General features: G+C 42.4%; 1 protein-coding gene and 1 non-coding gene across 8 annotated transcripts in view; one reads left to right on the top strand and one right to left on the bottom strand.

Annotated features, from left to right (window-relative positions):
• The first annotated feature begins 1,113 nt into the window (after positions 1-1,113).
• The window catches only part of AHCTF1 (AT-hook containing transcription factor 1), a 74,406-nt gene continuing 53,220 nt past the window's right edge, over positions 1,114-22,299 (top strand). For 4 of the 7 annotated variants that reach the window (XR_004975011.1, XM_036354698.1, XM_036354697.1 and 1 more), the window contains exons 1-3: positions 11,605-11,732; positions 13,721-13,974; positions 18,478-18,658. Coding sequence is in view for 5 of the 7 variants with exons in the window: in XM_036354698.1 (XP_036210591.1) it covers positions 11,612-11,732; positions 13,721-13,974; positions 18,478-18,658 (556 nt within the window). In the remaining 2 variants the exon portion in view is untranslated. Of the gene's footprint in view, positions 1,399-11,604; positions 11,733-13,720; positions 13,975-17,049; positions 17,077-18,477; positions 18,659-22,299 lie in introns of those variants that run through there. The other 3 variants (XM_036354696.1, XM_036354700.1, XM_036354701.1) reach the window with 3 other exon arrangements.
• On the bottom strand, positions 22,120-22,225 carry LOC118679001. Its single transcript, XR_004975093.1, has one exon. It is a non-coding gene; the product is annotated as a U6 spliceosomal RNA (small nuclear RNA).

Here is a 22,299-nt window from a genome sequence, read left to right as displayed (position 1 = left end):
TCCACATCTATTTTTTTGAAATGTGTTTGGTGCTGGAACTACTAGTTTCAAAGATACTAAAACAAATAATAATGAAAACAACTCCATAATGAAACTCAAGGGTGACCCAAAAGATAACACTGATTTAGGGTAAAAAACATTTTTTAAAATATATATATTTCTATTGACTTCTGAGAGAAAGGGAGAGGGAGAGAAACATCAATGATGAGCATCATTGATGGGCTGCCTCCTGCACGCCCCCTACTGGGGACTGAGCCCACACCCGGGCAGGTGCCCTTGACCTGAATTGAACCTGGGACCCTTCAGTCCACAGGCTGGCGCTCTATCCACTGAGGCAAACTGGCTAGGCTAGGCCATAGGGTAAAATTTTGAAAAAGATCAGGCTTTGTGAGCACCTGTTGCCAACAACGCCCACGAGGATGTAAAGATATATAGTTTAGAGGCCCAGTGCATGAATTCGTGCACTGGTGGGGTCCAATTGGCCGCGGCCAGATGGGGGCCATTGGGGGCAAGCCCGTTGGGGCGAGGGGCCGCAGGCGTTCTGGTCGGTCAATTTGCATAGTAGCCTTTTATTATATAGGATAGGAGGAAGGTAAAAGGTTCTCCCATTAGTCTGGTGCCCACTTTTAGCACCAAAAGTAGGAGCAGAGAGAACGAAAAACACTGAGGGCAAACGGGGTTGCCAGGAGGGCAAAGATTATCTCTTGTCCGCCAGCAAGCGTGGCCCCACGATAATGCAGCGCCGCGGGACCTCAGAGGAAGACTACCATTCCCGACTGCGCTCCGGACCCACGAGTCCAGCCGCCCCAGCAATTTGGCTCGCAAGGCATTGTGGGAGTCGTAGTCTTTCTTCCCCTCAGCTCATCGAAGGCGGGGAGATCCTGTTTCATGTAAACGACGGCCTTTCCCAGACCCTGCGGCTTCCCTTCCCTTCCTGGTCTTCCCCACCTTCTTTCACGCGGGAGTTTAAAAATTCCCGCGGCGCCGGCGCGCGAGGCCGGAACACTCGCGAGAGCTGCGGTCCCCGCGCCGCGATCTGCTTCCCCCCTCCCCTCCCCGTCGGCCCTCCCCCTTCCCTCCCCTCCCGGGCGTGTGGGACTCGGCCCGCCCGCCCCGGGAAAGGCGCAGAGCCCGGCGGGCGCTGTCGGAGCGGAGGCGGCAGAGTCGCGCGGGCGAGGATCCCGAGCCGCGTCGGCGTTCCGGTCGCTGAGCACCCGGCGGCCAGGCGTGCGCTCCGGGGCGGCCGGAGGCCCGCGCGGCGGAGGCGTGCGCTCCCGCCTGTGGCGACCGTGTCTCCCGGGAGATGCTGTGACGGACCGCGCGGGAGGAGCTTGCGCCTCGACTCGCCTCGCGCCCCATCGGACCCGCGGCCGCGGCGGCCGGGCCCCCCGCCGTCAGGTAGGGAGGGGCGGGGAGGAAGGCCGTGGGCTCCCGCGGCGGAGGGCGGGTCTGCGCGGCCTGGGCCCGTGCGGCCGCCCGGCTGCTCCCGCCTCGCGGCGCCCCCGCGTGCCGGGCCGAGGCCTGGCATTCACCCGCCCAATGAGCGGCCGGACCCGGCTCGCGGGCCGGGCCGGGGGTTCCGTTGGCGGTTGCGGCGCGCAGCGGGGCGGGTTACATAACCGAGGCGCGGCGGCACATGGCGGCGGAGCGGCCTCCCGTCGGCGTGGCTCACGGTCTCCCGTGCGGCCGGGAGCATGGCGGGCCTCCCCCGGGGGCCGTCGCCGGGCGGTGTGAGCGGCGGCTACCCCGGCGCCTGCTACGCGGGCTTCTCGCTGTGGCTCCGGTGAGTCCGGCGGGGAGGGCGCCCCGCGATCTCAAAGGGGCGGCGTCCGCCCGGCTCCCGGGTCCCCCGGGCGTGCGGTCCCGCTTGGGCGGGAGCCTGACCGTGCACCTGGGGGTTGCACGCACCCCCGGCGTCCCAGCTGGAAGTCGGTTACTTTTCTTACCGGTTGTCTGTGTTTTTTTGGGGGGATCGGGGGTGGGGAGGAAGTAATCTGTTCTCAAAATCAATGAAATTTATTCATATTGGGTAGCTGTTCTTTTTTTTTTTTTTTTTTTTTTTAAAATAGTTGGAGAACTGTTTGGGAGAACCTGGGTCCTTTATAATAAAATGTCTCTGTTTTATCCACAAATTACCCCAAGTGAGCCAGGAGCCTGGAAGCCCCCTCTTTGGTGAACTTGCATTGGTTGGATCTGTCGGGGGAAGAGATGAGGGTGGTTCCCTGATTCCGGGGTTTAAACAGGGGCGACCAGCCGAGCCGCAGGCAGTGAGCTGTGCTATAGGTTTTAATGCTAATGCTTTCCGGACTGGGGATTTAATGCCCGTTTTTCAGTAACCCCGGACCAAAGTGTCACCAGGTCGCAGCACAGCTATGAATATTTTTCAGAAACTGTTTTGAAGGTTTTTATCAGGCACTTTTGCACCAGACACGTGAGGACTCAAAAGGAACCAAATATTGTTTGTTTCTGTCCTAACCGTGCACGTTCTCAGGAGCCCCGCTTGGGAGCGAGGTCTGACTGCCCTTGGGTTGGGGCAGGTCAGCGGCCTCCACGGGCTGCTCCGTCCACCTCGGTGGTCACGGGTCTTGGGCTTCAGCTACTCCGGCGCCATCCCCAGTGCTGGGCCCCTTTTCTCAAAGACGCACTTGGATGTGCCTTTGCTCGTGTCTTTCCGCCTGGAGTGAACCTCTGCCCCTTGCAAGTTCTCACATTCCCAGTCCTTGTTGGTGTGAATGCCATCTTTTCTCTGCCCCCTTCCACTCCCGTCACCCCCCTTCTCCCGGGCTCGCACCGCATAGGTGCCTGGATTGTAGCATTTGGACCGTCTGGGATCTTAGCGGGTATGTATCTACTCCATCAGCGTGTAACTCCTGGAGGGGGGAGGGGCGGGGAGGGGGTGATCTTTTTGCCCCTGCATTCCCTTCCCAACACAATGTGTTAAAAGTCGTTGGTGATAAACAAATGTTTGAGTTGTTTGAAAGATCAAATGCTGAAAGGTTAGAAGTTTCTGGGTTCCACTGTTTACATTTAAATCATGATTGTCTTTTTGAGTCAGAAGGAAAAATGTGTACAAAATGCTTTATAGACGCGTTTGCTCAGTATATATTGCAGTATTGAACAACTAGTTTTATTTTCGGTTGTGGAATTCAGCTGCTTTTGATGGTGTGTATTTCACACAGAGATGACATGGTATTCTGTATTAATATTTTCCTAGTAATTTTGCAAATTTTGTTTTGCTTAATACTGAAAATGTAGTGTACTTAAAAATAAGTTGGACCCAATAATGAGTTATTTATTTATTTTTATTGATTTCAGAGAGAGGGAGAGAGAAAAAAACCATCAGTGATGAGAGGGAATCATCGATTGGCTGCCTCCTGCACGCCCCCCACTAGGGATGAGTCTGCAACCCCTGCAGGTGCCCTGGCTGGGAATTGAACTGTGACCTCCTGATTCATATAGGTTGATGCTCAACCACTGAGTCATGCCGGTCAGGCCCAATATTGAGTTTTTTTAGAGCAGTTTTAGGTTCACAGCAAAATTGAGTAGATGGTACAGAGATTTCCACTCATGTGTAGCTTCCCCCACCGTCAGCAACCCCCACCAGTCAGAACAGCTGGTGAACCTACACTGATGCATCATTGTCATCCAAAGTCCGTGGTTTGCATGAGGGTTGTGCTCTTGGTGGTGTCGTTCTGTGGGCTTGGACAAACGTCTAATGGCAGGCATCCACCTTTACAGTATCAAACAGTTTCACTGCCCTGGAAACCCTGTGTGCTGCCTCGTCATCCCTCCCTCTCTGCTAACCCCTCGCAACTGCTGGTCATTTTACTGCTTGCACAGTTTTGGCTTGTTCATAATGTCATATAGTTGGAATCATGCAGTATGTAACCTTTTAGATGGGCTTCTTTCACTTAGTAATATGCATTTAAATATCCTCCGTGTCTTTTCATGGCTTGACAGCTTTTTTTTTTTGAAGCACTGAACACTTACTGTATGGATTACACCACTGTTTCTCCATTCACTTCCTGAAGGACATGTGGGTTGTTTCCAGGTTTTAATAATTATGAGTAAAGCTGTTCTGTATATCCATGTTCAGGCTATTGTGTAGTCATGTTTTCAGTTCCTTTGGATAAGTACCAGCGAGTGTGATTGTTGGATCATATGGTAAGAATATGTTTAGTTTTGTAAGAAACTGCCAAACTGTCTTCCAAAGCGGAGGTACCATTTTGTATTCCCACTAGCAACGAATGAGAATTCCTGTGGCTCCACATCTTCACAGCATTTGCTGTTGTCAGTTTTCGGTATTTTGGCCAAAATAATAGGTGAATTCAGGTATGTAGTGTTTTTTTACATTGACTTAAGAATTCCACTCAAATATGTTTTCTAGTCTGGGCACCTGTTTTCTACAAAAGAACATATACATGTTAATTTCCTTTCATTTATAATCACTGAATCGAACCAGTACAGGAATAATACCCAGATCACCTAAGCTGTGGTGTTCTGAATATTCTTAGTTATACCCTAATTTCACTAATTGCCCAAGATTTTCTGGGATAAACTCACTGTCACTTGAATTAATTGGCTACTTTTGAAGATAAAGTTGAAAGAACTCTGAATGAGTCTCCTTTGGGGGGTTACTTTATAGACGTTAGTTAGCAATTAGCAACGGAGGCCATGCTGATCCTTCTGGCACCGCTGGGAGAGCACAACCTGCAGGAGTGGAATTGTGTCACTTGCTTGAGGCAAGCACTTCAGTTCTGTGTCTCACACGCAGATGCGTGAGAAATACCCACTTCAGGCCCGGGCAGCTGGCAGTGCTACGGGAGTGCCGCCTTCTGAGGGCCCGGGCAGCCTCAGACCAGGCTTTGACTGTCCCACTTACAGAAATTTTATCGCAGCCAGCACCTTTAATTAATTTCAGGGCTTTATTCATTACTTTTAAGCTTCAACCTGCAGGTCTGCTTCTATTTCTGCATATGCTAAAGGCAGGCCATTGCCAAAGGCCTGAGGCTGCTCGCTGCGCTGGACCTGGACAGAGGCATCTGTGACTTCTCCATGTTTTCATTTGTGTTCCCCTCATGACATACGATGTGCAGCATCTTTTCATGTGCTTATTTGCTGTCTAAGTACTTTATTGGGGTGTCTGTTTAAGGTCTTTGGCCATTTTTAAATTGGTTGTTTCTTGCTGGGTTTTAAGAATATTGAGTGTGTTTTAAGTAAATTGGAATTTATTGTTTAACTTGTTTATTCCTGCCCTGCTAATATCTTGCTATCCTAATTTACCACATATGTAGGACCTAATAGTTGCAAGTCATTGTGACCCTCTGGAATTCACAGGAATAAGATATGATTTTTGCCTTTTAAAAATATTTTTTTCTTGATTTCAGAGAGGAAGGGAGAGGGAGAGAGAGATAGAAACATCAATGAGAATCACGGATTGGCCACCTCCTGCATGCCACCTACTGGGGATCAAGCCTGCAACCGGGCACATGCCCTTGACTAGAATCGAACCTGGGACCCTTCAGTTCACAGGCCGATGCTCTATCCACTGAGCCAAACCAGCTAGAGCTGATTTTTGCCTTTCAGAAAATCAGTATAGTGGGGAAGACAGGCAAGCACAAGTAATGAGTTTTTAAAAATTATATTTAGCATTATTAACACAAAGGTTTTCGAAAGGGGTGATCTTAGAGATGAAATTAAATATGAAAGGGTGGATCTACCCAGAGCTCATTGGGGAATCTAGTCTGTGAATGATGGGCTTGGAATTGGAGGTGTAAGGAGAGACAGCAGAAATAAAAGAATGAAAGTGCTAGGCAGTGGCCAACTCATGAAGGAAGTTCAGTGGTTTGAGGAGACAGTGCTGCAAAGTAGTCTGGGACTTCCCGATTGTGGAGAGCCTTGCTTGCCTGTGGGTGAAGGTGTTAACTGTAATGTGCAGCAGGGAGTCGTTGAAGGGTTTGAGAAGGGGAGTGACATGATCCATGTGCTTCGTCAAGAAAACAGTATTTACCTGGGACAGCCAGCACGGCGTTCTGCTGTGCCTATCTGGGTCTTGAGGAGGAGTTGAAACTTTGTAAGTTACCTTCTAGAGCAGCGGTTCTCAACCTTCCTAAGGCCGCGACCCTTTAATACAGTTCCGCGTGTTGTGGTGACCCCCAACCATAACATTATTTCCGTTGCTACTTCATAACTGTAAATGTTGCTACTGTTAAGAATCGTAATGTAAATATCTGATATGCAGGATGTATTTTCATTGTTACAAATTGAACATAATGAAAGCATAGTGATTAAATTTATATATGTGTTTTCCGATGGTCTTAGGCAACCCCTGTGAAAGGGCCGTTCGACCCCCAAAGGGGTCGCGACCCACAGGTTGAGAACCGCTGTTCTAGAGGTTGCCAAGGCTGGCACGTCATAAAAGCGTTTTCTTTTGGAACTTAATGTTTCACTGTCATATTGCTTACATTGTTTAATAAGTCTCCTGTCATTGTTATCTTTGTTTCTTTGTGTGAGGTGCTACTTTTAAGATCTTCTCTGTATTTTGGTGGAGTTTTTTCATGTTTCTTGTGCTTTTGAGGTTTACTGACCTTTTTGGATTTGTGGGATTATAGTTGTCATCAAATTAGGAGAAAATCTGGCCATTTTCCAAATATTTCTGTTGTCTCCTTTTGGAGATCTCTGTTACAAATATCAGGGCACTCGAGGTTGTGCCTTAGCTCTGTCCTTTCCTTCCTGGCCCAGCTTTCTTTCTCTGCTTCATTTTAGACAGTTATTTACTGTGGGTGTTTACATTTACTGCTGCTTCCTATGTCTAATCTATTAATACCACTCAATGAATTTGTCATCTTTAGAAATTTGATTTAGTCTTACATCTCCCAGATCTCTCCTTAACATGCTCATACTTCCTCTATCAACTTGTACTAAAGGCTAGAATAACTGATTTAATTTCCTCATCGACTCATTCTAACTTCTGTCATTTTTAGGTCTGTTTCTGTTAGCTGTTTTTCCCTGCTTACTATGAGTCCTTCTCCTGCCGCTTTGCTTGCCTGATGATATTGAGTGTGTGTGTGTGTGTGTGTGTGTGTGTGTGTGTGTATATATATATATATATATAATGTATTTTTATTGATTTCAGAGAGGAAGGGAGAGGGAGAGAGAGACAGAAACACCAATGATGAGAGAATCATTGGCCGGCTGCCTCCTGCACGCCCCCTTCTGAGGATCGAGCCTGCAACCCGGGCATGTGCCCTGACTGGAATCGAACCCAGGACCCTTCAGTCCGCAGGCTGACACTAACTTTTTTGTTGTTGTTTAGTTGATTTTAGAGAGAGAAAAGGAGAGGGAGAGGGAGCGAAACATCAATTTATAGTTCCTCCACTTATTAATGCCTTCATTGGTTCTTATATGTGCCCTGACTGGGAATGGAACCCCAAAACTTGGCATATCAGGACGATGCTCGAATCAACTAAGTTACCAGGCCAGGTGTCTGATGATTTTAGGTTGGATAGCAAACATTGTAAATTTTGCTTTCTTAAATACTGAATATTTTTGCATTCCTTTATATAGTCTTGAGTGTAGTTCCAAATAAGTTAGTTGGAAAGACTTTGATTCTTTTGAGGCTTGCTTTATTGAGCCTTTCTAGACAAGGGCTAATTTTTCTCCCTATTACTGAAGAAATCAATGCCTTTCTGAGTACTCTACTGCTGCCCCATGTATCATGAGGTTTTTCCACTATGGAGCTATTCCTGGCCCTGTGTAAGCTCTAGGGGTTGTTTCTCCTTTAGTTTTCCAATGATTCATTCCTTGGCCTCTGGTAGTTTCCTTACATGCTTACATTGATCATGTGAAGATTCAGGGGAAACCACTGCGGAATTCTGGAGTTCTTTGTATGGCCAATTGTACTGCAGTACTCTGCCTGAGAATCCTAGCTACCTTTGGCTTCCTGGCGTTCTCAACTCTCTCTTCTCAATTTAGACCCTTGGGCTGTATTTGGGTTCCCCACTGTGCTCTGTGTCCAGGACATTCTATGCACAGCCCTAGAGGTCATCTGGTTTGTTTTACTTCCCTAAGGGCCCACTGTCCTGTGCTACCTTTTGTCCATTGTCTGAACTCCTTGTTTTCATATACTCTGTCCTGTTTTTTTTTTTGTTTTTTTTGGGTTTTTTGTGTGTATGTGGTTTTTTTTTTACACTAAGCAACCTACAGGGTTGTTTTTTCTCTGTCCTGTTTTTTAAAGTGTGTGTGTGTGTGTGTGTGTGTGTGTGTGTGTGTGTGGCGGGGAGGCGGGGGGTGGCGTATATCTGCAGTAGAAATTACAATTTAAAAATATACTGTGACTCAGCCAGTACTTCCACATCATAATCTTTGTTTTATATTAAAAACAATATAACAGTAACAGACAACACATCCAGCCTCAGAAAGAAAATTTTATTTTCAAATAATTGATCATTGTGCATTATTCATTCAGACGAACTTTAGAATCACCTTGTGAAAGTCTTAAAAAAATTATGTTGGGATGACCCTGATTGAATTGCAATGATCATAGAACTTTTTTGCTAAATGCCCATGAACACTTCACTGAATACATTTTGAGGAGAGCTACCACATGGAATTCTGAAGGTTTTAGCTCTAGATAAATGACTTTGATTTTAAGTTTATTGTCTTTTATTTCATTTTATTTGTTAATCCTCACCCGAGGATATTTTTCCATTGATTTTTAGAGAGTGGAAGGGAGGGGAGAGACAGAGAGAGAGAAACATCAGTGTGAGGGAGACACATCGATTGGTTGCCTCCACCATGTGCCCCTATCAGGGCTGGGGATCCAGCTGCAACTGTGCCCTTTACCAGAATCAAATCTGGGACCCTTCAGACCACAGGCCCATGCTCTATCTACTGAGCCAAACCAGCTAGGGCTGGTTTTAAGTTTAATAGGAAAATATATTAACTTCAGTTTACCATTACACTCATTTTATCAAGGCTATAGAAGGCTATCAGCGGAGGAAACATAATATCAGTGATGGTGGCCTTTCCTAAGGTCTTCCTCTGTACTAAGATACTTAGGAGAGAGGAATGTGATCAATTTGTGTAAATTATAATGCTTTCAGCAACTAAGGCTTAAGCTTAGGATCCTCCTATAAATATGAGATGTTGCACTTGAGGCTAATGGTCACTATTTTCCATTTACTATATTATAGTAATTATAACCTAATTAATTTATATTCAACTAGAGGCCTAGTGCACGAAATTCATGCACTGGGTGGGGGTGGCGTCTCTCAGCCTAGCCTGCCCCCTCTCACAGACTGGAAGCCCTCAGGAGATGTCCTACTGACGGCTTAGCCCTGTGGGGAGCAGGCCTAAGCCACAGTCTGGCCTCCCTCTGCTGGAGGTGACTGGGCTGATTAGGGGGAAGCACCAGCCCCATCACCCCGCTGCTGCTGCCACTGCCAGCCGCCGCAGCCACCAAGGTATTCATCAACATGGACTCCACTCCCTTCATCAGGAAAAAATGACAACTTTCTTTAGGCATTTTCAAGATGTCTCTTTCATAGGATATGACATTTCTTTCTGTTCTTTTTTTAATCCTCACCTGAGGATATGTTTCCATTGATTTTTAGAGAGCTTGGAAGAGAGAGGGAAAGACAGAAACATCAATGTGAGAGGGACACTTCAATTGGCTGTCTCCTGCATGAGCCCTGACCTGGGCCCCGGCCAGGGAGGAGCCTGCAAACTAGGTACATGCCCTTGATCAGAATCGAATCTGGACCCTGCGGTCGGCAGACCGAGGCTCTATCCACTGGGCCAAACCAGCTAGGGCAGGATATGACATTTCTTATCCCCTCCAGCAGCAGACCTTAGTATTTTTCCTCCAGGAGTGTGGTGGAAAAACCCTAGATCACCTTCTTGGATTTTCATAACCTAAGTTACCAAGAACACTGCGAGTGGCGGCATACAGGGAGCTTAGCCAGTGAGCGGTCAGAAAAGGTGTTTCCTCTGCAGCTCACGCACAGAGGCGCCCCTGCGTTGTGTCCACTGGGCTGTGGCATGCTGCCTGCCCAGATGCCCTCCCTCCCTCTGCGGCGCGTGACACTATGGGTGCCTCCATCTTTGTGATGGCGTGATGGTTAATTTGCATATTACCCTTTTATTAGATTATACTTTAGGATTTGTTTTGGATAATAAAAAGACACTGTTTTGTTGTTGTTAATCCTCACCTGATGATATTTTCCCATTGATTTTTAGAGAGAGGGATGTGAGAAAGAAACATTGATTGGTTGACTCCTGCACAGGCCCCAATCAGGGATCAACCTGCAATCTAGGTATGTGCCCTGACGGAGTCAAACCAGAAGCACGGGATGATGCTCCAACCAACTGAGCCACCTGGCCAGGGCTCTTTAATTTTTAGTTTCTTTCTCACTAGCAAGCTAAATCTTTGGTTTCTTTAAGCATATTGAACATGCTTGTGTTCTGGTTATTTCACTGTCTGAAGTCTTTGCAGACTTATTTTGCCAGCTGTTGATCATATCATTATTCTGTTATTTTGACTGTGAGCCCCTTTTTGTTGAAACTTTGAAAACTCTGAAGATTCCAGAGAAAATGTGGTGGTTTCTGGAGGTTGCTTGGAACGTTACCAACCTGAGAACACTTTGTAAGAAATTCTTCACCTGAGTACTTCCTTACAACATGGTTTGAATTCTGGCCACTGATTTGTGTGACGGGAAATTTTCTGAGTAGAGACTTGTTGCCAAGGTCAAAACAGGCAACTTTATTTCTCCTTGTCCTGCACAATGGATGTTTCTCTCGCTAATCTTTATGCTGATGATAGGGTCTTGTGGAGTGTAATGTAGAGTGGTGGGTGGGGAGGCTCTTCTTGGCTTATTGGCTCTGGCTCCGTTGGCCCAAAGCTTTATCTTCTTCCTCTCTGGGCCTCAGAGTGCTGAAAACAACATCAGGATCACCAGGACGGGTCAGCCTCACAGCCAGGCAGCTTACTTGCCTTACAAAATACCTACTGTCTCTTCCCTTTTGGCTTCTCCAACGCAGTAATCATTGGAAAAGATACTTTTACATTTTAACCATTATATTTGGTTGTTCACAATGGAAGGGTCATTCAGGGAATCTAGTCTTCTATATATATGGTAATGAAACATAATTTTAGATTTTTTTCTAACTAGTTAAAGATGTGCCAAACTCAATTTCTTAAGTTACTGTGGATTTGGACTTTTTTTTTCTCTTGGACTTTTCCCCCTTTTATCATAGCAGTATTTTTCTAAAATGTATATTAGTATTTTTTGTGTGTGTGAAGTATTCTTTGAGAGTCAGGCAATAAAATTAATGGTATTGAACCAGTTTTCAAAGAATCTAGGGACTCATATATGTCCTTGGGACATCTGGCTTAATGAATCTTTATTCTGCTAAGTCTGTTTGGGAAATATTTTCTTAGGAGAGAATACCTCAGATCCAGAAGCACATTAATACGTATTTTTTATAATCATACTTCAGTTTTAGGTTTTTTATTTTTGATGGCTTTTCTTTTTTCCTGGTTAGAGATAAACAAGTGTATTATAATAGAAATATCATGGAAATATTTTTTTGAAACATTTACAGTGAAAGCATGCAAGACTTAACAGCACAAGTGACGAGCGGTCTTCTGCAGTTCCCAGAAGTGACTATTGAAGCCCTGGGAGAAGATGAAATCACATTAGAATCTGTACTTCGTGGAAAGTTTGCTGCAGGTAAAGTAATGTTGCTGAAAATTTGCAAATTTGATTGATTTGTAAGATAAGTAATAAGTATCTATTGCAGTTTCTTCAATATGGATGAGAAAAAAGCATATCCTGGCTAGAGTGGTCTTAAGTAAATACGTAACATCTGTGACTACACATATAGTAGTATCTACATACTCTGGAACACATTTTCAGTGACTCGGGAGGGAGTGTAGTTTATTTTTCTTCATTAAAAATACCGCATATTTAATATCTTTTAGTATTGAGTATCTACATTTGGGAAGTAGAAATAATACACAGCTGGTTTTTCTTTATAATTAGTAAGTTTTTTTGGTGAGCTTGGATTAGAACCTAAACAGTCTTATGAATAAAGCAGTTCTGAATTTTAGGGCCCTGTGGGAGACAAAATATTAGTTTTGTAATTCCATTAATCTGAACAAGATCTCAATATATATGGTTTGGATTATATAATACAGAAAATCACACCAAAAAAGCCATTATATTATGAATTTCAGCTTAGTGAAAGACACTGCAGAATACTTTTTTAAAAATGATTTTATTGATTTTAGAGACAGGAAGGGAGAGAGAGAAACATCTATTGGCTGCCTCCTGCCGGGAATCAAGCCTACAACCTGAGTGTGTGCCCTGACCGGGAATGGAACCGGTGACTTTTCAGTGCATGGGACAGCGCTCAGCCAGCTGGCTGCACTGGCCAGGGCTGCAGAAGACTTTTCTGAAAGTGAATATCACAGCCCTCCTTCCTAGAAGAAAGAGAAGTGAAACATTTGTATTGGTCATTTAGCTATTTACAGTACTATTCTCTTGAACAGTACTTACTGTAACAACTTTTCACTGAGGTAAATAGTAGACTTTTCTAAGTAATTACTACTCTGTGTAGCTGAGAATCAAATAAGAAGTGACCTGCTCTAAGTTATTAGATAGCAGGTGGTAAATATGAGCTTTGAACCCATGCCTTCTATGTCCCCACTGTGCCATACTACTTCCTTAAACTATTTAGCCTCCCCTCAGCTATAATCTAGTATATCCAACTATCTATCTACTTAGATGCATGAGAGACATAAAAAATTTAGTAATAAAAGTTACCACCGTCCATCTAGCACAGGGGTGGGCAAACTTTTTGACTCGAGGGCCACAATGGGTTCTTAAACTGGACCGGAGGGCCGGAACAAAAGCATGGATGGAGTGTTTGTGTGAACTAATATAAATTCAAAGTAAACATCATTACATAAAAGGGTACGGTCTTTTTTTTTTTAGTTTTATTCATTTCAGACGCGCCGGATCCAGCCCGCGGGCCGTAGTTTGCCCACGGCTGCGTTACTTTAAATTGCATGAAGAGTAAAATCCATACATGACTAGAAGGGCTTCTGATAGATACTGCCTTTTGTTATGCTACTTAGGTCTTGTCTTCTCAGTTAGATTTTGAATTCTTCTGGAATAGAGTCACATGTTATATTTTAGAACACCTAGTTTAACTCTTAAGTTATAATGTAGTTAAAATATGAGCTTTGTACTTAAATGGGATCTACTTCTGCTCTGGTATTTAGCTGTTTGTCTTTGGGCAAATTATTTCACTGTATGACAGTTTAGTTGCCTTTTCTCTGTATTGAGGTTCAACAAGGAGTCAATGAGATAATGCATTTAATTGCATAGCATGGTACCTTTACTGGTTATTTATTATTATTATACTAGAAGCCCAGTGCATGAAATTGGTGCATGGGTAGGGTCCCTATGCCTGGCTGGCAATCAGGGCCAATTGGGGCCTTCTGGCTGCCGGCTGGGGCCTTCCTTCGTTCTGCGCCACCCCCTGGTAGTCAGTGCACGTCATGGCAAGCTATCGGTCTCCCAGTTGAACTCCTGTGGAGACAATTTGCATATTAGGCTTTTCTATATATATAGATTATGTATGTAAAAATTTTTAGTTTTGTTGTACACATACAATATTAAAATAAGCAACATGTTTGCTTTTTTTCTTCCAGGGAAAAATGGACTTGCTTACTTGACTTGTGGCCCACAGCTTGAGGTAGTGCACTCTATAACAGGAGAGCGGTTGTCTGCATATAGATTCAGTGGACTGAGTGACGAGTCACCTATAATCCTCGCTGTGAAAGAGTTCTCTTGGCAGAAGAGAAGCGGATTGTTGATTGGACTGGAAGATGCAGAAGGGAGTGTCCTCTGTCTCTATGACCTGGGCATATCCCGAGTGGTTAAAGCAGTCGTTCTTCCTGGAAGGGTAGGTACAGTGTAAGATGTGTGGACATCTTGTTTCAAAACTGAGCCCCTGCTGATTACAGTGACAACGGTGCGTTTACTCAGTGTACTTCTAATTGGTTCACTTTTATGGAAGTATGCTAGTTTTCATTTAAGAGTTCAAGATAAAAAAAGTTTATAAAAATATTTATTACTTTGGCTTTTTTCCCCTGGTTTGTTTGAGACTATAGTTGACCCTTGAACAATTGAACAATGCAGCGGTTAGGGGCACTGATTCCCCCCCCCCCCCCCCCCCCCGGCACAGGTGAAAATCTGTGCATAACTTTTTTTAAAAAATATATTTTATTGATTTTTCACAGAGAGGAAGGGAGAGGGATAGAGAGTTAGAAACATCAATGAGAGAGAAACATCGATCAGCTGCCTCCTGCACACCCCCAACAGGGGATGTGCCTGCAACCAAGGTACATGCCCTTGACCGGAATCGATCTGGGACCCTTCAGCCTTCAGGCCGACGCTCTATCCACTGAGCCACACCGGCCAGGGCTGTGCATAACTTTTGACTCCCCAAAACTTAATGGCCTGCCGTTGACTAGAAGCCTTACTGATACAATTAACACCTACTTTGTACATTACTCGAATTATATACTGCATTCTTACGATAGTGTAAGCTAGAGAGAAAAGAAAGTCATAAGAAAGGGAAAATACATTTATAGTATTAACATCCATGTGTAAATGGATCTGTGTGGTTCAAGCCTGTGTTGTTCAAGAGTCTACTACATAGTCTTGGAGCAATATGGAAAACATGTCTTTGATATTATTTAAGATTTGAGGAATGTATTTAAATAGTGGGCTCATATATAGTCACCATTTTTTTTTTTTAATATATTTTATTGATTTTTCACCATTTCTTAACTATAGTATTCTATATGCCCTCCATATGCCAGATATTTTTCCCAGTACTAATTATAGAAGTACTTTGAATTTGGTTTGTTAGCAGGTTTCATACATGATGGAAACCTGTAGACACTTAACAAATGCACACACACATCCACAAATAGAATTCTTCCTATACCTGGTGTGAAAAAAGTATACACTGAGATATACATAAAAATGTGTGTATGTATGTGTAATGTAGATAGTCATAGAATAGTTTTTAAAGTTAAAAGGGAACTTAATGACAAAATATGTTTTTACAGTTGAGGAAACTGACCCTGTTAGGCCAGTGATGGTGAACCTGTGACACACGTGTCAGAGGTGACACGCGAACTCATTTTTTTGGTTGATTTTTCTTTGTTAAATGACATTTAAATATATAAAATAAATATCAAAAATACAAGTCTTTGTTTTACTATGGTTGCAAATATCAAAAAATTTCTATATGTGACACGGCACCAGAGTTAAGTTAGGGTTTTTCAAAATGCTGACACGCCGAGCTCAAAAGGTTCGCCATCACTGTTGTAGGCCAATGTGCAGGGTCTGCAGTAATTGATGATGTTATATATGTACTTGCCAGTGATGATGATTCTAAGGCAGAATTAACTTAGCAAAACATATATTGAGTGCTTACTATAAATCAAGCTATTTGCTAGATTTTGAGGACAAATAGATGAATTGAACTTGGTTCGTGCTGTCTGAAATCTTGCAGTCTAGTAGAAGGCTGATGATAAAATTAAAGCATAAATATAATACGCACTTCCATAAATTCAACCGTTTAGAACATGGAGAACACCTGAATAATTTCTACTCAAAAAGGCTGGACATTTCAGGCAAAGGGACCAGAATGTAAAAAGTCATAGTATATGGAACATTTGGAAAGAAGGCTTATTTAGAACTAGAGACCCGTGCATGAAATTCGTGCACAGGTAGGGTCCCTAGGCCTGGCCGGCGATAAGGGCCAATTGGGGCTTCGTTCGTTCTGTGCCACCCCCTGGTGGTCAGTGCACGTCATAGCGAGCGATCGAACTCCTAGTCGAACTCCCGAGGGGACACTTTGCGTATTAGCCTTTTATGTATCTAGACTAGATAGCTGGGGGAAGAGCGGAAGTAGGAAGTGGGAGCTAGGAATGGTGAAGATGGAGATGTGAATGGCCTTGTTTGTAATAGGGGCTTCCTCCTGAAGTCTGTGGTGAAGTCATTTTAAGTTTAAAGCAGAACTCCAGTGTAAAAGGCTCTTTGGATTGGAATAGTTCAGGTAAATAATGGATGATGAACTGAACCAAGGAAATGACAGGAGAAACAGAGAAGGTGGGACAGCTTTAGTAACTAATCAGGAGGTAACATGGTCAGGACGTGTTGATTATTTGGATAAGAGTATTTTAGAAGGAACTTACCTAAGTTCCTGATATTCAGTTGGGTGGATGGCTGCTATCACATGGAAGAGAGACTATAGTAGAAGGAAAAGATTGGGAGAGTAGTGATAGGTAACTTCTAAAGGTCAGTCAAATAGCTGTTTTGGGGCAGGGGGGAGGTAAGGCATAGTAACCCCTCTTAAATTTCTTTGCTTTTTAACTGCCTTATTTTAAAATTAAGCCCAGGCCGTGTAGCTCTGTTGGTTAGAACATCATCCCTTCAATTCCAGTTGAGGGCACAAATGCATAAATAAATGGAACAACAAATCAGTGTTTCTCCATCCCTTTCTCTCTGTCTCTTTCCCTTCGTCCCTCTCTCTAAAATCAATATATTAAAAACACCCAAAAGTTTAAAATTAAATAAGGTAGCATTACTGATTACTTATATAGCATTTATATGAGGAATATAAGCTGTGACAGATTCCTTACCCCTCGCTGAGGAAATGGAAGAAAATACGCTTCCTGATGTAGAAAAGGAAGATAGTCCATGAAATTACAGCTTTTAGAATTAGAAACACTACGGAATGTTTCGTGTGCTAATGAAATATAGATAGAGCCAGGCTTTTGTCTCTGGTAAACAATTATAGACTTAACTTTGATATTATATTAATGTATTATATCATTAACAAATTTTCTCTTTTTTTCTAGTAATTTTAGTCAGTATTATAGTAGAAATCACCAAATAGCACTGTGTCATATATCATGCCTAATTAATATTTGTGAATTAATAGGAAACAGAAGGAAAGCTACGTATAAAATAAAATATGGACTATGAGGTACAGATATTTAAGATTTAACTCGTGAATGAAGGGGTGGGGGATATAATTCTATAATGTAGCTACAGTATGATTTTCTTTAAGTAATTTCAGTCCTTGTTAAATGCCAGTGATTCACTCACTCCTAAAACTTGGTGTGAAGCCCTGGCTGGTTTGGCTCAGCAGATAGAGCGTTGGCCTGCGGACTGAAGGGTCCCGGGTTCAATTCTGGTCAAGGGCACATGCCTGGGTTGCGGGCTCCATCCCCAGGAAGGGACCTGCTGGAGGCAGCCAATCAATGATTTTCATCATTGATGTTTCTCTCTCTCTCCCCTTCTCCCTTTCTCTCTGAAATCAATAAAGAAATAAATAAATAAAAAAAAACTTGGTGTGAAGTCCATTATAATATAGCATATATATATAGATATATAGATATATAGATATATACACACACACACACACATACATACATACATACATATATATATATATATATATAATTGATTTTTTACAGAGAGGAAGGGAGAGCAATAGAGCTAGAAACATCAATGAGAGAGAAACATCGATTCAGCTGCCTCCTGCACACTCCCAACTGGGGATGTGCCCGCAACCAAGGTACCTGCCCTTGACCGGAATCAAACCTGGGACCCTTCAGTCCGCAGGCTGACACTCTATCCACTGAGCCAAACCGGTTAGGGCCATATATATTTTTATTGATTTCAGAGAGGAAGGGAGAGGGAGAGAAACATCAATGATGACTCATTGATCACCTGGCTCTTGAACTCCCGCTACTGGGGATTGAGCCTGCAACCTAGGCATGTGCCCTAACCAGGAATCTTACTGTGACCTTGGTTCATAGGTTGATGCTCTACTAGCTGGGCATAATATAACACTTTAAAAGACCATTACACATCTCACTGTGTAAAGGCATAAATAGGACTTTAAAAAAACAAAAGAAGTAAACAGTAAACTTTTCTGGAATTATTTATTTTTACTCTTAAGAAAAGAAGCTATATAATCATAGAGTAGCTGGTTAACAGCTTTAAAGTGAGAAAAATCTAGATTTGAATTTTATGTTTAATGAATGTGTGACTTGAATAATTCAGCTAACCTTTCCAAGTATCTTTAAACAGGTATAATTATATCCAATGTCAGGATTATCGTGAACATTAAATGAACCAATTAGCACATCAGTTATTTCAGCTGCATGATTTTTTATATATTGAAATAATGGTATAATCCCTATTATATTGAAAGATTTAATTATGTTATTCAGATTCACAAGTATCAGATGCAGATTTTTGATTTTGTTTGAAAATGTCTGTTAAACCTAGTAACCTGCCTTAACCTCAAAAGTTACTATGTTTTAATTGCATTTTCTCACCTTGTATAAGAAACCAAATCATATATTCTCCTTTCTAGGTAATAGCTATTGAACCTATAATTAATCATGGAGGAGCCAGTGCAAGCACTCAGCATCTGCACCCCAGTTTGCGGTGGCTTTTTGGGGTGGCAGCTGTGGCAACTAACGTTGGACAGATCCTTCTTATTGACCTATGTCTTGATGACTTATCATGCAGTCAGAATGAAGTGGAGGCATCAGGTAATTTCTTTGCTTGAAACCAAAAATTGAGCACCAGAATGTTTTGATATAAGGGATTGAGTTTTTCAAAGTAAAAAAAATTTTATGTGGAGACTTCTTTATGTATCTTTGTTTCTTTCATTGTTTGGACCTATTGTTTTAATGTTTTGGGCACTGTTGGTAGCTTTTACATTTTAGTCTGTTTTGTTGATGAACTGTTCATATACTAAAGTAGGTATTGAAAGAGAAGGCCCAGCCCATGTGGTTCCGTGATTGAGCCTCTGTCTGTGAACCAGAACATCGCTGTTCAATTCCAAGGGCACATGCCCGGGTGTGGGCTCCATCCCCAGTGGGGGGTGTGGAGGAAGCAGCCCATCATTGAGTCTCTCTCATTGATGTTTCCATCTTTCTCTCTCCCTTCCTCTCTTAAATCAATAAAAGTATATATTTTTTAAAAAGTGAAAGAGATAGGGATATTGATTTATTTTCAGATATATACTTGAATAATATCAAGTAAATGTCAGACAAGAACGAAAGGTATAAAATGTTGAACTTTATCAAGATTTTATTTTTATCCATGTAGGATCTAACAGTGTTTGGCATGCTGTTTATGTTCCTCTGGTAAGACAAGACACGAGTAATTCACTAGGAAATAACAGTGACTAAAAGTTATACCTTACAAAATAACATCCCAGAATAGAACTAATGCTACTCAAATAAAAATAAAAGAGTGAAGAGAGGCAGTTTTTTTCTATTTAATAGTAATGCTTATATTAATAAATTTACACTTGATCCATTGTTTTTAGGTTTTTGGTATTTTTTTTTTTCATTTTTTAAATTTATGGGACTCTTGATTGGTTTATTTAGAGAGGGGAAGTAACAAAAACTTTTTAAAAATGTGTGGCCCAGCCCTTACTGGTGTGTTCAATGGTTAGAGCTTTGGCCTGCACACCAGAGGGTAGTGGGTTCGATTTCCAGTCAAGGGCACATACCTGGGTTCGATCTCTGGCCTTGGTTGGCATGTTCAGGAGGCAACCCATGTGTTTCTCTCACATTGATATCTCTCTCTTTCTCTCTCTCCCTCCCTCCCTTCCTCATCTCCTTTTTTCTTCCCTTTCTCTCCCTCTCCCTCTCTCTCCCTCTGCCTTCCTGCCTCCCTTTTACCCTCTAGAACAGGGGTCCTCAAACCACGGCCCGCGGGCCACATGCAAATACAAATATTGTATTTGTTCCCGTTTGGTTTTTTACTTCAAAATAAGATATGTGCAGTGTGCATAGGAATTCGTTCATAGTTTTTTTTTTAAACTATAGTCTGGCCCTCCAGTGGTCTGAGGGACAGTGAACTGGCTCCCTGTTTAAAAAGTTTGAGGACCCCTGCTCTAGAACAGTGGTTCTCAACCTTAGCTATACATTAGAATCACCTGGGAATCTTTTTAAAATCCTGATTTCTGGGCCTCATCCTCCGGAAATACTGTTTCTTTGTTATGGGGTGGGGCCACAACATTAGTAACAAACAGAATTTCCAGAGGATGAGGCCCAGAAATCAGGATTTTAAAAAGATTCCCAGGTGATTCTAATGTGCAGCCAAGGTTGAGAACCACTGCTCTAGAAGTCAGTGGGAAAATGTCCTAGGTTGAGGATTAACAATAACAAAAATAACACAGAAAAACAAACACGTGTGGTATGGCCTGGTGGCTCAATTGGTTAGAGCGTTAGCCTATACACTACACCAAAAGGTTGCTGGTTCAATTCCTGTCCTGGTCAGGGCACATACATAGATTGGGGTTCCATCCCTGCCGGGTGCATACTGGAAGCAACCTATCGATGTTTCTCACAGAAGGACCATTTGACCTTTGAGGACCTTAAATTTTATTTTTTATTGATTTCAGAAATAGAGATAGAAATGTTAGTGATCAAAGAGAATCATTGATTGGCTGCCTCCTGCATGCCCCCTACTGGGGATTGAGCCTGCAACCTGCACATGTGTCCAGACTAGGAATCAACCGTGTGTGACCTCCTGGTTCATAGGTCGACACTCATCCACTGAGCCACAACAGCTGGGCACCATCTTGATGTTTAAAGCATACTGTAATATCGCAGATCTGTTCTTTTTTTAAAATATATTTTTATTGATTTCAGAGAGGGAGAGATAGAAACATCAATAAAGAGAGAGAATCATTGACCGGCTGCCTCCTGCACGCTCCCTACTGGGGATGGAGCCTGCAACCTGGGCATATGCCCTCGTCTGGAATTGAACCGGGACCCTTCAGACCTCAGGCCAACAATCTGTCCACTGAGCCAAACTGGCTAGGGCCAGATCTCTTCTTTTATGGACAGCTAAGAAGTAGAAATAGATAACAAACTATTTTATCACTATTTTATCCCAGTTTATGAGCATAACTAATAAAAATTGTCAGTATATAATAAAACTGTAAGCAGCAAAAATTTGACCAGAAATTGGCTGAGGGACTTAACCATTTAAACTAAATTTAAATCTGCAAAATACGTTTAAATGAAAAGAATTGATTAGCAAAAAAACAGTAAGTAAAAATGAGTTTGTAGAATATTAGAAATGGTTCAACTGCTCTTCCTAGAAAATTGATAAAGGAATTAAATAGTCTTGAAGTTTTGTTCTGGAGTGTGTTTTTTATATGATATAGCTGAAGGCTAATTAAAATGCTTGTATCATAATTAAAACTTCAGATCAAAATAGAGTTAAACATCTTTTAAAAAAATATGTACATATTATTTTATTAATTTCAGTGAGGAAGGGGGAGAGAGAGAGAGAGAGAGAGAGAGAGAGAGAGAGAGAGAGAGATACATCAGTGTTGAGAATCATTGATTGGCTACCTCTGACATGGTCCCCCAATGCGGATACAGCCAGTGACCCAGGCATATGCCCTGACTGGAAATTGAACTATTACCTCCTGGTTCATAGGTCAACACTCCACCACTGAGCCACGCCTGGCTGGGCAGAGTTAAAACATCTTTTATTTTAGAAAGCAACAATCAGTAGTTGAATTTAGCACATGAATAATTTTATATTTGAACTTCATTGTGATCAGAGGTTAGAACCATATCTCAATTATGAGAATTATTAAGCCATTGAATTTTATAGCACACACACAAAAAAATTGAGTGTTGGGGTTCAATGTAAAATTGATTTTTTTGTTTAAGAATGTAATTTGTGGTTACAACTATTTAGACTTTATTGAAATACACATAAAGAAAATGAAGTTCCTAACATTTATCATACCATAAATACTGTTCTGCAATTCTTCCAAACCTAACGGTATTTCTTACATATTTTGTCACATCAGTACATGTAGAGTCTACCTTATTTTCTTGAATAAGTTTACAGTATTTTATTATATGAAATACTATATTTTGGCAACATTTAATCACTATTCTCTGAAAAAATAATCAGAAACAGTAGGGATCAAGAGGGTAACTTCAAGAACAGTGGGATATGATTTTTTTTTTTTAATATGGAACGCTTCACAAATTTGCGTGTCATCCTTGCACAGGGCCATGCTAATCTTCTCTGTATTGTTCCAATTTTAGTATATGTGCTGCTGAAGCAAGCACAGTGGAATATGATTTTGTAACCCCTTCATAATAACATTGAGGGAATCTGACCTTGCACAATAGTTATATCAATA

Source organism: Myotis myotis, unplaced genomic scaffold, assembly GCF_014108235.1.
Source record: "Myotis myotis isolate mMyoMyo1 unplaced genomic scaffold, mMyoMyo1.p scaffold_m19_p_21, whole genome shotgun sequence".
NCBI classification, from domain to species: domain Eukaryota; kingdom Metazoa; phylum Chordata; class Mammalia; order Chiroptera; family Vespertilionidae; genus Myotis; species Myotis myotis.
Note: the sequence above shows the minus strand (reverse complement) of the source record. Positions and strands in the feature narration are given on the sequence as shown.